Raw genomic sequence first — 14622 nt, 5'->3', positions numbered from 1 at the left:
GCAAATTTATAAAGTTCACTAATTTATTTTTATACTTACTAGTATTATTAAATAAATTATGATAAAACCTATTTTATTTATGATATTCCACTTCAAGTCCAAGCCTAAATAAATGTGTAACTCTTTAAATTTAAATGAATTCGAATATAAATAATTATTGTAAATAAAATAGGTTTGACCATAACTTATTTAGTGGAGTGCTTATGATACTTAAGGTTTCTCAATTAACAGTCTTACTTCTAATAGATTGAAGCATTTGATCGAAGCAAATGTAACATTGGACCAAATTTGGATATTAACTCATCTCTGGACAGTCAGCTATCTTGCATGACACACCACCTCTAATTATAGTTCAGAGTGTCTTTTAGTTCAACATACAGGGAACATTCACAAATTATATAATGCAGGGGGGTCAGATAAATGTTATGTTACACAGGTGAGGGAGTAACCTGAATGCTACAGCCTAATTCCAATGCTCCATTTTAACTCATTTGTAAAAAATAAATGACTTGAATTGGAGCATTTCATAATGTTATCAGTGGGGTGGGAAAATCTTTAAAATGATGTTATATAAATTGCGAATGATTCCTACATAATATTTTTTTCTTTTATGGAACATAATTATTGGAACTCCTCATTTATTCAACTAAGACTGTAATTCATATATAATTCAATTATAAAATATTCAATGTATTTCTTTGCAGTACACTTTTGATATGCTCTAATGAAAAGAGAATTTCACAAGAAGAGTAATGTTTGATATTTCTTGACAAACACAACTTTCAGCCTATTTTTTTGCATTTGATAAAGGTGCATAAATGCAGTTGGCTTACTTGTTGAACGTTTGATTTATTGATCACTCATATTAACAGTCTTTCTGTGTATCAATATCAGAAGTTTTGAATATTTAAAATTTTATTGTGAAATAGTGCAGTATTTTTTTTTTTTTTTTTTTTTTGTCTTGAAATTAGAGAAAATTTATTATCTTGATATTATTTTAATTGTTCAAATTTGATGTTAGTTCTAAATTAAATTAAAATTTTATTATGTATAAAAACATTAAATACAGCTTGTTTTATGTTTGTGAATATAGAAATAGTGGCACAGATTATGTAAAATTAGAGAAAGGCAAGTTTGCCATGTACATGAGGCAGTTGTTGAACATAGATAAACTAAAACAGCCAAATCCTACGTCATCAAAGATCGGTCGTTTCTTAATAATCACTACAAGTAAGTAATGTAAATTTCTGCATATTTTGTTTCTATATTTTTAAGGAATATGTGCATATTCTCAGACCTATCAGATGATAAAATGAATGTTAAGAAATACAAGAGCTTAAACAATCTGGTTTGCTGTTTTTTTTTTTTTTTTTTTTTTTGTTATTGTTGTTGTTGTTTTAAAACTTTTCATGCAATGCTTTAAAAAAGGGAAATAGAGACAGACTTTTTTTTTGGAATGTACTTCTTATTTCTTCCATCTGTACAATTCTTCCTTCCAGTTTAATTCAAAATTAATGAAACTTGGGTTATATAGCAAAAGAACACAAGTTCAGTTTAGCTCCACTCCACTAATCTATAACTTTTTTAGTAAGTATATGAAACTAAAAAAAAAAGTAATAATAATGTAATTTTAGAAAAAAGTAATAGCATTTTACTATAGCAAAGCACCATTACTTTATTTGGGCCTTGAGGCTTGCCACAGACATTCTCTCATGTATATAAGCTAGGGCTTGCTACTTGCTTGAGAGTCTAAAACGCTGATGGAACTGATATTCAGGTAACGGTTGAGTCAAGTGGACCAAATTTTATTGAAGTCTGGTCATTCTGCGACATTCAAATCCTACAGCTCCATGATGGTGGGACTGTTAGTAACCCTGGGTATAATCCCATGGGCAAGTCCTAAAATACAACACATAGTATACTGGAGGTAACCACCAGGTACTAATCAATGTAAACAGGGGTCGAGGTTTATTGTCCACACCAAACAGAGGAATGCTGCCCCTCTGTATTACCAGGCAATACTAGGTGTCAGATGACCCTCATCAACCAGTGTAATACCATCACTTTGGCTCCTCCGTAGCCAGGTGGGCAGGAGCAGCAGTGCATAGCACACGCTTCTTGATTAGACCAGGGTTCGAGCCCTTGACCACCAAATACGGAGGATGCGGAAAGGTCAGAGAATGACCACCACATATCCCTGGAGCAATATGGCCTTAGTTGCTAATGCTCTTAAAAACCAAAATAACAACAACATAACAACCATCACTTTGCTTATTAGAAGCTTGAAGTGGTGGAACCCATGTCTAGTCTCCAGTACAAAGTTCTGGTCCCTCCCCCCCCACTTCTTCATCATGCAGTATGATTGATGTCTTTTAAGGTTATGATGTACATAATGGTGAGATCCAATCTTCTTTATGTTTTGAGGGTACAGCTCTAAAATGATGTTCGCAGGCTAGCAACTAGATAGTCTACTGAACCAAACCTATGAGTAACTCTCTAGGAGGCATCTGGATAAGTTAGTGTATAAAATCTCATTGCCTCTACTCTGTCAGATCGTGACTGTTGAGAGTAGTGTGTATGTGGGAGGGGGGCCACTGTAGAGACCATGTTATGTCAAGGAGCTGGGCATGTTCTTGCTGTATGTATGCCACCTACACTCAGGGAGGTGGAGAATGAAAAGAGCTGGGAGTAATTGTGCAATCAGATATCAAGTTCTCTGAGCAGTGCAGACTGGCTGCCAGAGCAAGTCATGGAGTTTTGTCAATGATATATAAGAATTTTGCTAGCAGAGACAAGGAGGTGATTATCCCTTTGAATAATAAGGCAATGGTGAGGCCACACCTTGAGTACTGTATACAGGTCTGGAGGCCTCATTTTAGGAAGAATGTAGAATTGCTGGAACGAATACAGAGAAGGACAACAAGATTGGTGAGAGGAACAAAGGTGGTGGGCTAATGAAGAAAGGCTTAAGTTCTGAAAGTTGCAGCATCTGGATACTAGGTATCTGCGAGGTGACCTGATCAAGGTGTATAAGGCCTTGAATGGTTTGAGCAGGCTCAGTGCTGATTAAGAACCTGAGGGGGCATAGATTCAAATCAAAGCTTGCTCTGATTAAGAACCTGAGGGGGCATAGATTCAAATCAAAGCTTGCTCTGATTAAGAACCTGAGGGGGCATAGATTCAAATCAAAGCTTGCTCTGATTAAGAACCTGAGGGGGCATAGATTCAAATTGAGGAAAGATAGTTGTAGAATAGATGTGTGGAAGTTTGCCTTTAGCCAGCAGGTAGTTGATTGCTGGAACAGACTTCCATCTGTTGTTGTGGAAGTTGATAGCTTAAATAAATTTAAGGCTGAACTAGATAAACACTTGCAGTGACCAGATGGGTGAAATGGGAAGAGGTGGTTTTTTTTTTTTTTTGGCTGATGCTGTATAAGCTTGCTTTCTTGCATCATATGCCTCAACTAATGCTAATACTAATATCCAAAAATTTCATTACTTCATAAAACATATCACTCTCCACCTTTTATTGACTACTGAATACATCACAAATAGTCAAACTAAGTGAACAAACTTATCTGAAAAAGATCTGAACCTCCCAAACACCCTCATTCATTTGTGAAACAAATGACGAAGTATTTATGGAACTGGGTTTTACCCTTGAGCTGTTCTGTACTTTTCAGCAAACTGGCCCACAAGCACATGTTGCTATAATGCTGCAACCTTATGATACTCACAGTTACAATGGCTTTGGCCTACAAACTACATTTGCCACATGCAGTTTTGTGATTGGTTGTTGGAAGAGTATGATGTGGACCTAAACCTATTGGGCCATATGCTTTGGACTGATGAAACACAGTTCATCAGAAAAAAACCTTCTTTAACAGCCAAAACAGCTGCATATGATTTGAAAATAGCTTCCATGTCATCCGTGAACAGCACCATCAGATTTGGTCAGTTAAAATTTTTGCCCAGCAAAAATGTAGGGAATGCATCATTGAGCTGTATCTGTTATGTGACTATCTGAACTCTAATGCCTACACATTATTCTCAAAAAAATGTTACCACTACTAATTGAAAATATGCCATTGATGGTTCATTGAGACCTCTGGTTTCAACATGAAAATGATATTGTAAAACTTTCATGCATTATATCTTTGAAACAATGTCCTTATTCCAAAAGTGCCTTGTTTTTGCTAGAACTTCAACCCATTAGGAGTTAATGTGCCATTTACTGTACCACCCTGTATATGTATATATAAAATATTGCATGATAGAATGGTAATAAACATAATGGTTTGTGTAAATATAAATGCTGCCCTCAGTTAGTTATTCACAGCTACCTGATCTGAAAATGAAGTAATTTTCTTGAATGTCTAAAGAAAGAGTTTTTATATGCAATTGGTATGCTTGTACATAGTAGATTTATCTGAGGAAAAATCATTTTTTTAAAGAGATCTTGCTATTCCACTGGAACCTTGTTATTTTCTCTAGTTCCTGTGAATATACACCAATGAGTCAAAACATTATGACCACTTACCTAATGGCGCACTATGGCCACAGATGCCAGTGTGCCTAATAAATCCCCAAACCAAATAAACCACCTACATATATGATGTTGGTCCTCCACGTGCAGCTAAAACAACAGCTCATACCGGACGCTACGAGATTTCTAAATGTGTGGTATCTGGTACCAACACATAACCAGCAGATCCTTTAACTCCTGTAAGGTCTGTGGTTGAGACTCTGCAGATTGGAGTTGCTGTTCCAACACAAACCACAGATGCTCGATGGGATTGATGTCTGGGGAATTTGGAGGCCAGGGCAATATCTGGAAGTCTTCCTCATGTTCTGCGAACCAGTCTCAAGCAATCCGGGCTGCGTGGCATAGCACATTATCCTGCTGAAAGATTGCACCGCCAGAGGAGAAGACCATTGCAGTGAAAGGGTGTACCTGGTCAGCAATGATGTTTAGGTAGGTGGTAGACGTCAGAGTGCCCGGCACATGGATTACTGGACCCAGGTATCCTAGCAGAACATGATCCCGTGGAATCTTGTCAATTCATTCAGTTTGTTACAAGACAATTTGTTGCAGGACAGTTCACTGCACAACAGATTGGTGCATGGCAGTTCAGTGTACAAGACAATTTGGTGAAAGACAATTGGTGACTATGACAATTTGGTGTATCACACAGAAATTAACAAAATCAATGAAGTAAAAGGTTTAGGAAATGAGAGAAATTTGAAAACTTAGAAAAGAGGAATGCAGAAATTTAAAAAAAAGAAAATAATATATTTTCTATCCATTTATTTTATACAAAAGGATTCATACTGATCCTTCTCATAGACAGGTTGGAAAGTGGGTACATGTCTATTTCAGCATGACTCCTCCATATTATATTCCTTTAATCCAGATAAAATTATTTATTCTTTTTTTTTTTTTTTTTTAAATGCCTCTTCAGTTGAATCCTACATTTTTCCAGAAGCATGAAATGGTTCAGAGTTGGGAAGCTAGAAGAAAATTACAGGCACAGAAACCAGGTTAAAAGGGCAAACTATCACGGGGTCCGGAAAATTTACCGCCAGCAATTTACCGGCGCGTCAGTTTATCGCATAAACAATTTACCAGCACGTCAGTTTATCGCATTTTTTACTGTCTAAAAGCAATGAGATGTGTTTGGTCAAATCATAAAACATTATTTTTTATTTAAGTTTCTGCCTTAAGCTATGATTAGCATATTTTTGGAATTCTATGAACTCTGAGGGAATAGTACGGAAATAAAAAAAAAAAAAAAAAAAAAACTAAAAAAACACAGGTATGGAAATATGTAATTTAATAGGTAGATTATGTATTTTAATAGTTATATCACAAAAATAGTAAAAAATTCATTATTTAGCATTAGTAGAGGCATATGATGCAAGAAAGAAAGTTTATGCAGCATCAGCCAAACAAAAAAAAACCCCTTCCACCTCACTCCTCCGTTCGTTCGAAATACCTGTCCAGCTGAACCTTAAATTTATTTAGGCTATCAACTTCAACAACGAGGGATGGAAATCTGTTCCACCAACCAACTACCCGCTGGCTAAAGGCAAATTTCTGCACATCTATCCTACATCTGTCTTTCCTCAATTTAAATTTATGCCCTCTCAAGTGATTATTCTGAGCAAGAGGCAGTATCCCATCAGCATTGAGTATGCTCAAACCATTCAAAGTTTTGTAGACCTCTATCAGATCACCTCACCGGTGCCTAGTCTCCAGACACTGCAATTTGCAAAAACTTAAGCCTTTCTTCGTAACAGCAACCCTTCATTCCGTTCACCAACCTTGTTGCCCTTCTCTGTACTCGTTCCAGCAGCTCCACATCCTTCTTGAAATGAGGCCTCCAGACCTGGAGTCTCAAGGTGCGGCCTGACCATTGCCTTATACAAGGGAATAATCACCGCCCTATCCCTGCTAGAAAAATTCCTGTATATCATTGATAAGACACCATGAGCTACTCTTGCAGTCCGTCTGCACTGCTCAGAGAACTTCATATCTGCCTGCACAATTACCCCTAGGTCCTTCTCATTCTCTACCACTGTCAGTGTAGTACCACAGAGTTGATACGTTGCTCTGGGGTTGCTGTTTCCCATATGTAGTACTTTACATTTGTCAATGTTAAATTTCATTTGCCACCTCTCAGCCCATCTGCTCAACCTTTCCAGATCCTATTGCAGCAGCATAGCATCAGTAGCGTCCTTAACAACCCTGTCAACCTTTGTATCGTCTGCAAACTTGGACATTAAGCTTGATATATCATCATCAATATTATTTAAAAATACAGAAAACAACAATGGACCCAAAAAAGTTCTAAAAGGATTACCAAGAACGAATAATTCTGTTGAGGGGGGGCATAGAGGATTTGAGGAACAAGTCGCTGCTTATCATCCCAACATTTAGAAATTTATTGATTGCACTAAAAAAGAACAAAGTATTAACGAAATGCGCATTGAACAATATTTAAGTGGAAGTGATCCAGGCAACAAAAAAAAAAAAAAAGTATCACGATTGTGATGAACAAAATAAAAAGCTTGTTAGCGCATACGATGAATGGAATGATATTGTTGATTATCTAAGAGGTATAGTGCATAATATTTCTTATTAATAATTTACATACTGTGTTGTAAATATTACAGTTTCTTAGTAATTAATTATCCCAACGTGACTGATTCCGAAGATTGTGGCACCTCTGTAGCCAGGTGAGCAGAAGCACACGATTCTTGATTAGACCAGGGTTCGAGCCTGTGACCACCAAATACGGAGGATGCGGAAAGGTCAGGGAATGACCACTGCATATCCCCGGAGCAATATGGCCTTAGTTGCTAATGCTCCTAAAAAAAAAAAAAAACAAATAACAAATAACAAAAATCTGAAGATTGCATAAACATTCATTTTGAATTTTTGCAGTGTACTATGACATACCTAATGTTATAATTAGTTTACTTTAAAATTAACCAATTGTTAAGTTACAAAGGAGGTTAGGCAGGCAAAGGCAGATTACGAGAAATCTTGGGCAAGGGATGCAAAGAAAAACAGCAAGGAGTTCTTTACTTATGTAAACTCTAGAAGGAAGGGAATGAATCAGATTGGTCTACTTGATAGCGATGGTTCAACTGTTCATGATCCTGCTCAGGTAGCTAACAAACTAAATCGATATTTTGCATCTACATTCACACATGAGGAGTTATTCAGGAAGGGGAATGCCATAGATGAAGTAAACACTGGCAGTGAGCTAGATGATCTTGTAATAATTGAGAGTAAAGTGGAGGAGAAATTGTTGAAGATAAATACAAGAAAGGCACCTGGGGTGGATGGGATCTATCCAGTTATATTAAAGGAGGCAGTAAAGGAAGTAAGCAATCCTTTAGCCATAATTATGAGAGCTTCCTTGGACTCAGGGGAGGTACACACAGACAGACTGGAGATGTGCAAATGTAACCCCAATTCACAAAGGAGGATCAAAGGCTGACACAAGTAATTATAGACCTGTGAGTTTAACTTCTGTTCCAGGAAAATTAATGGAAGCACTGGTTAAAGAAGCACTGCAGGATCATCTTGACAAGAATTCAGTTATAGCTCAGACACAGCATGGTTTTGTTAAGGGAAGGTCTTGCCTGACCAATTTGACTGGATACTATGATGTAGTCACAAAAGAATTGGATGCAGGGAATAACTTTGATATATATATTTGGATCTTAGAAAGGCTTTTGATACTGTTGCACGTGGAAGACTCCTGCACAAATTGGAGCAGTGTGGCATTGGTGGCAAATTGTTGCTATGGATAAAGGGATGGTTGAGTGGCAGAAGTTGGCAGGGTTGTCAAGGACACTACTGACACTATGCTGCTGCAACAGGATCTGGAAAGGTTGAGCAGATGGGCTGAGAGGTGGCAAATGAAGTTTAACATTGACAAATGTAAAGTACTACATATGGGAAACAGCAACCCCAGAGCAACGTATCAACTCTGTGGTACTACACTGACAGTGGTAAAGAATGAGAAGGACCTGGGGGTAATTGTGCAGGCAGATATGAAGTTCTCTGAGCAGTGCAGACGGGCTACAAGAGTAGCTCATGGTGTCTTATCAATGATATACAGGAATTTTTCTAGCAGGGATAGGGAGGTGATTATTCCCTTGTATAAGGCAATGGTCAGGCCGCACCTTGAGTACTGTATACAGGTCTGGAGGCCTCATTTCAAGAAGGATGTGGAGCTGCTGGAACGAGTACAGAGAAGGGCAACAAGGTTAGTGAACGGAACGAAGGATTTCTCTTACGAAGAAAGGCTTAAGTTTTGCAAATTGCAGCGTCTGGAGACTAGGCACCGGCGAGGTGATCTGATAGAGGTGTAGAAAGCCTTGAATGGTTTGAGCATGCTCAATGCTGATGGGATACTGCCTCTTGCTCAGAATAATCTCCTGAGAGGGCATAAATTCAAATTGAGGAAAGACAGATGTAGGATAGATGTGCGGAAATTTGCCTTTAGTCAGCGGGTGGTTGGTTGGTGGAACAAACTTCCATCCCTTGTCGTGGAGGTTGATAGCCTAAATAAGTTTAAGGCTCAGCTGGACAGGTATTTTGAACGAACAGAGGGGTGAAGTGGAAGGGTTTTTTTTTTTTTTTTTTTTTTTGGCTGATGCTGCATAAGTTTGCTTTCTTGCATCATATGCCTCTACTAATGCTAATGCTAACAAGCTGGCATACGTTCCACATTTCATGGGAATACTTTGGTGGTCGACGAAGATGTCATCTGGTTGGGCGCCCAATCCATGTATCCTCAAAATAATCAACAACTTCCTGCGATTCTAGAGGAAAAACACCATTTTCACACAAATGTTCAAAAACGACTGTCACAATTGGAGTGGGCACAAATGCAATTGCTGCCAAAATTTGCATGTTTAAAGCAAAATTAGCATCAGTTTCATAATGTTGTTTCAATCTATTTTTCTGAATGGAATGAAAAATACATTGTGAAAAGTGGAATAAACAACCCCGTTGCAAAGCAGCAGGAAAAACTCTTCTGCAAGCATTCATCATCGCCGTCTCAAAATCTATAGTTATTGATTGCGGGGACATAGCTGGTTCCAATACTTTCAGCTGCTGTAGTAGAGATACATACATTTCCTCAGACTTGTTAGGCAATAATGCATAAACTAATGGAAGCAATATTTTGTCCTTGAATCCATGTATCATATACAGCTGATACAAAAAGTAAGGGAACAGTTTTGAAAGTCCCATCGGCATACCAGTATTCACTTCGCGCTAACAACTGCAAATTTCTTTTCACACTGAAAATTAACACACGATTGTCCTCGGGTCCAGAATCAAATTGTAGAAACAATTCTCCATTGCATGGTGTTTTATATTCTTCTGTAAAAACTATGTCTCTATGATATGTTGGAAGAACTGGGCCATCAAAATTTTGATTTCTTATATTTTGGATCATTTGTTTCATTGTATCTACACTTGGAAGCTTAGGGGCTGCTGCTTGGTTACAGATTTTCAAAACATTTGAAATAATACTATGAGGCGTATTATTTGTTGTTTCTGCATAAGTTCGAATGGTATCAAGAAGTTGTGCTGCCTCAACTCCTGCTGCGCCTCCACAATGATTGTGCTCCTTCCATGTTTTAACGATGGTGTTATCTACTGTAGTAACTTGAGCGGCACATTTGGGTTTTAGGTAATTTTGACACTTCCAATGAATTTTTGTTTCATTTTGCCTGTCTTTATAAAACAAATGCCCACTAAAGCACAATTTCGGTTTTCCTTTTTCTGATTTCAAAAATTCCACCAACATGATGTGTTCACAAACTCAAAAGGATGAAAAATAAACTCAAAATAAGAAAATGTTGTGATTGTAAGAGATTATAAATATATAAGTACCTCTCTAATCGGCATGCCCTATCCCTCACTCCCCTAAAACATGCTTTTAGGGGAGTGGGGGACAAAATATCGTTTCCATTAGTTTATGCATTATTGCCTAACAAGTCTGAGGAAATGTATGTATCTCTACTACAGCAGCTGAAAGTATTGGAACTGGCTATGTCCCTGTAATCAATAACTATAGATTTTGAGATGGCGATGATGAATGCTTGCAGAAGAGTTTTTCCTGACTATTCGCAATGGGGTTGTTTTTTCTACTTTTCACAATGTATTTTTCGTTCCATTCAGAATAATGGATTGAAACAACGTTATGAAACTGATGCTAATTTTGCTTTAAATATGCGAATTTTGGCAGCAATTGCATTTGTGCCCACTCCAATTGTGACGGTCGTTTTTGAACATTTGTGTGAAAATGATGTTTTTCCTCCAGGATCACAAGAAGTTGTTGATTATTTTGAGGATACATGGATTGGATGCCCAACCAGACGACATCTTCGTTGACCACCAAAATATTCCCATAAAATGTGGAACATATGCCAGCTTGTTCTTGAAGGATTACCAAGAACGAATAATTCTGTTGAAGGGTGGCACAGAGGATTTGAGAAACAAGTTGCTGCTTATCATCCCAACATTTGGAAATTTATCGATTGCATTAAAAAAGAACAAAGTATTAACGAAATGCGCATTGAACAATATTTAAGTGGAAGTGATCCGGGCAACAAAAAAAAAAAAATCACGATTGTGATGAACGAATTAAAAGGCTTGTTAGTGCATACGATGAATGGGGTGATATTGTTGATTATCTAAGAGGTATAGCGCATAATATTTCTTATTAATAATGTACATACTGTGTTGTAAATATTACAGTTTCTTAGTAATTAATTATTCCAATGTGACTGATTCTGAAGATTGCATAAACATTCATTTTGAATTTTTGCAGTGTACTATGACATACATAATGTTATAATTAGTTTAGTTTAAAATTAACCAATTGTTATATTGTTCAAATAATGGATTTTTTACTATATTTGTGATACATGTAAGTATTAAAATATATAATCTACCTATTAAATTACATATTTCCATACATGTGTTTTTTTTTTTATTTCTGTACTATTCTCTCACAGTTCATAGAATTCCAAAAATATGCTAATCATAGCTTAAGGCAGAAACTTAAATAAAAAATAACTTTTTATGATTTGACCAAACACATTTCCTTGCTTCTAGATGGTAAATGCGATAAACTGACGCGGCAGTAAATTGTTTATGCGATAAACTGATGCGGCGGTAAATTGCTGGCGATAAACTTTCCTAGACTCAACTATCATACCTTCCCTTAGTCAGGAGTGTTGAGAACTGCCACAGGCCCTGGTGAAAATGCCTCATTGGGTCAGAGCACATTTCCATGTAGGGGACTCAGACTCCAATTATGACCACTACATAATCTTCAGGGAACTTACCACCCACCCTTAACTCATCCATGGTACTACCCTACTATTAACTTTATCTTTTTTACTGAAAAAAAAAAAAAAAATAGTGCTGGTTGCAAACCAAATGTCAGAAGATGAAATGCCAGCATTCATTAACAACCTTTACTTTTGGTCTCTGGAACAACCCCCTGCACCCATGTGTGTGTGTTCTCTAAAAAATGCAACTTACAGAAGCGAAAGTAAAGTGTAAACAGTTTCTCTTGAATCCCAATCTTTAACCTGCACTTTTTAATTGGTCCTCTTAAAATGTAGAATGTGCATTAAAAAATGAAGGTAGATAGTATGCTGCATCAAAAGTATAAAGTATCATGATCACTAAGTTCACCATTTATAGCATGGCATGTTAAAAGTTTGCATTTTGTGTCTTGATTTGCCATACACTGAATTCTCCCAAAGAATTCACCAACTTGTCATACTCGCCGAATTTTTGTAGCCACCAACAGTCTTTCGCCGAATTGCTGTAGCCACCAACAGTCTTTCACCAAATTGTCACATACAGCAAAATATCATTGATCAAACTGTCATGCAACTAATTTTCACACACGATGAACTGTCATACACTAAATTGTTGCATGCAGCAAATTATCGGGCACTGTCCTGCACAATTCAGTGCAGGACAGTTCAGTTATGAGACAATTTGGTGAAAGACAGTTGGTGGTTATGACAATTTGATGAATTCTTTGGAAGAATTTTGTGTCAAGTCAAAGCAAGATACAAAATGCAAACTTTTAATATGTCATACTGCAAATTGTGAATTCAGTGATCACAACACCATTCTTGATATTTTATATTTTTGATAGTGTACTATCCACCTTCATTTTTTAATGCATAATCTACTTTTTTTTAGGAGATCTTATTAAAAATAGTACCATGGACAGGTTAAAAATTGAGATACATGAAAACCTTGTTTGCACTTTATTTTCACTTCTGTAAATTGCATTTGTTAGGAAATACACATTGGGGAGAAGAGTTTTTTATAGACCAAAAGTAGAGATCAGTAATGGATGCTGGCTGGGTATATGTGCATCTTCTGACATTCAGCTTGCAACCCACACTATAGGTTTATTGAAAGAAGTTAGTAGTAGGCTAGTACTGTGGATGGGTTGAGGGTAGGCTGGTTAGCTTTCCTGGAGATAGTGTAGGAGTCAGAATCGGAATCTGTGTCCCCTACATAGAAAAGTGTTCTGACCCAGTGAGGCATTTTCACCAGGGTTTGTGGCAGTTCTTGATGCTCCTGACTAAGGGATGGTACAATGTAATGTTCCTTTCACCTGGTTTCCGTGCCATAATTTTCTTCTAGACTCCCAACCCCAAACCAAGTGAGTAGGTATGTTAAAAAAAAAAAAAATTAATAATCTTATCTGGATTGAAGGTGTTACAATATGAACAGAATCATGCTGACATAGGTACCTAATCCTTTTATATTGAAGGTATTATATAAACAGATAAAAAAAAAGATGTTATTTTTTTTTCTATATTTCTGCATTCCTCCTTTCTAAGTTGCCAAAATTTCTCTTGTTTCCTAAACCTTTTATTTCATTGATTTTGTTAATTTCTGATCTCTCTGTGATACACCGAAATATCATAGTCACTAATTGTCTTTACTGTCATGCACAAATGCACAAACTTGTCACATACAGCGATATGCCATTCACCAAATTAAATTGTCTCATACATTGAGCTGTCATGCACCAAACTATTGTACAAAGAATTGTTTTGCAACAAATTGACATGTACTTTTTTTTTTTTTTTGGAAGGCTGAAAAATGATCTAGCAGAATGTTGGTTTCCACAAAGTGAAGGAGGCCAGCAAACAATGGTGTTAACAGTAGCCTAAAGACTTTTACGAGCAGGCAGTGACCCTTTTTATTGGGTGTACAGCTAGTTATGTGCTTAAACTATCGTAGAGATTTTTTTTAAAATAAAAAGTACCAGTTATTGGTAAAAAAAAATAATTCTCATTTTCATTTCAATTGCCCTCATAATAAGGAAAGGTAACAGGAGATATTTGATTTAATTCTTGAGTAAATTTTCTGACTTAACTTTGAAATATTTATCATCAGTCATCATATTTATTTTTGCATAAAAAAAAGAAACTAAATGAAATATTATTCTCTTTTAGGCATTCTTATTTGTTTACTTGACTTTGTGCTGGCTTGGACAGAAACCCAGACTGGTGCCATTCATATTTCAATGCATGTAGCTTCTGGTGTTCTAGGAGTATCTGTATTGTTTGGAATAATTTGTCTTTTCAGACAACCTGAAGACACCTCAGCTATTTCTTTTAGGGTAATTCACTTCTAAATGAGATTTTTTTTTAAATTTCTATTTTGCTATGCTTTGTAGAGTAAAATATACATGAAATATTAAAATTATAAACTTAATTGGATGTTGTCAGAAAGCCAATTAAATAAATTTATTTGAAACAAATGGAAATCAGCCAAAAGACAAAATTAGTTGTTTATAATATTAGTAGGCTAAATGATGCAAGGAAGTGGACTTTTTCTGCCAAAAAAAATAATAAAATAAAACTAATATTCATATAGTTCCTATTCCTACAAGGTAATCAATCAATTCTGCTTTAAACTTAGTCAGACTCATTGCCTCCACCACATTAGGAGGCAGTGAGTCTGACTAAGTTTAAAGCAGAATTGATTTATTGATTTAAAGCAGAATTGACCAATAAGATTATAATCTTCACAATTGCCTGG

General features: G+C 36.4%; 1 protein-coding gene across 3 annotated transcripts in view; it reads left to right on the top strand.

Moving 5' to 3' along the window:
• Positions 1-14622, top strand: part of LOC150076090 (cationic amino acid transporter 2-like) — a 259400-nt gene that overhangs the window by 206968 nt on the left and 37810 nt on the right. For all 3 annotated transcript variants that reach the window (XM_090387002.1, XM_090387001.1, XM_090387000.1), the window contains exons 12-13: positions 1094-1230; positions 14034-14200. In XM_090387002.1, coding sequence (XP_090243128.1) covers positions 1094-1230; positions 14034-14200 — 304 coding nt within the window. The remainder of the gene's footprint in view (positions 1-1093; positions 1231-14033; positions 14201-14622) is intronic.

Source organism: Mastigoproctus giganteus, chromosome 13 (genome assembly GCF_048544385.1).
Source record: "Mastigoproctus giganteus isolate SK-2022 chromosome 13, ASM4854438v1, whole genome shotgun sequence".
NCBI classification, from domain to species: domain Eukaryota; kingdom Metazoa; phylum Arthropoda; class Arachnida; order Uropygi; family Thelyphonidae; genus Mastigoproctus; species Mastigoproctus giganteus.
The sequence above is the reverse complement of the archived record's forward strand: the minus strand, read 5'-3'. Positions and strand labels throughout refer to the sequence as shown.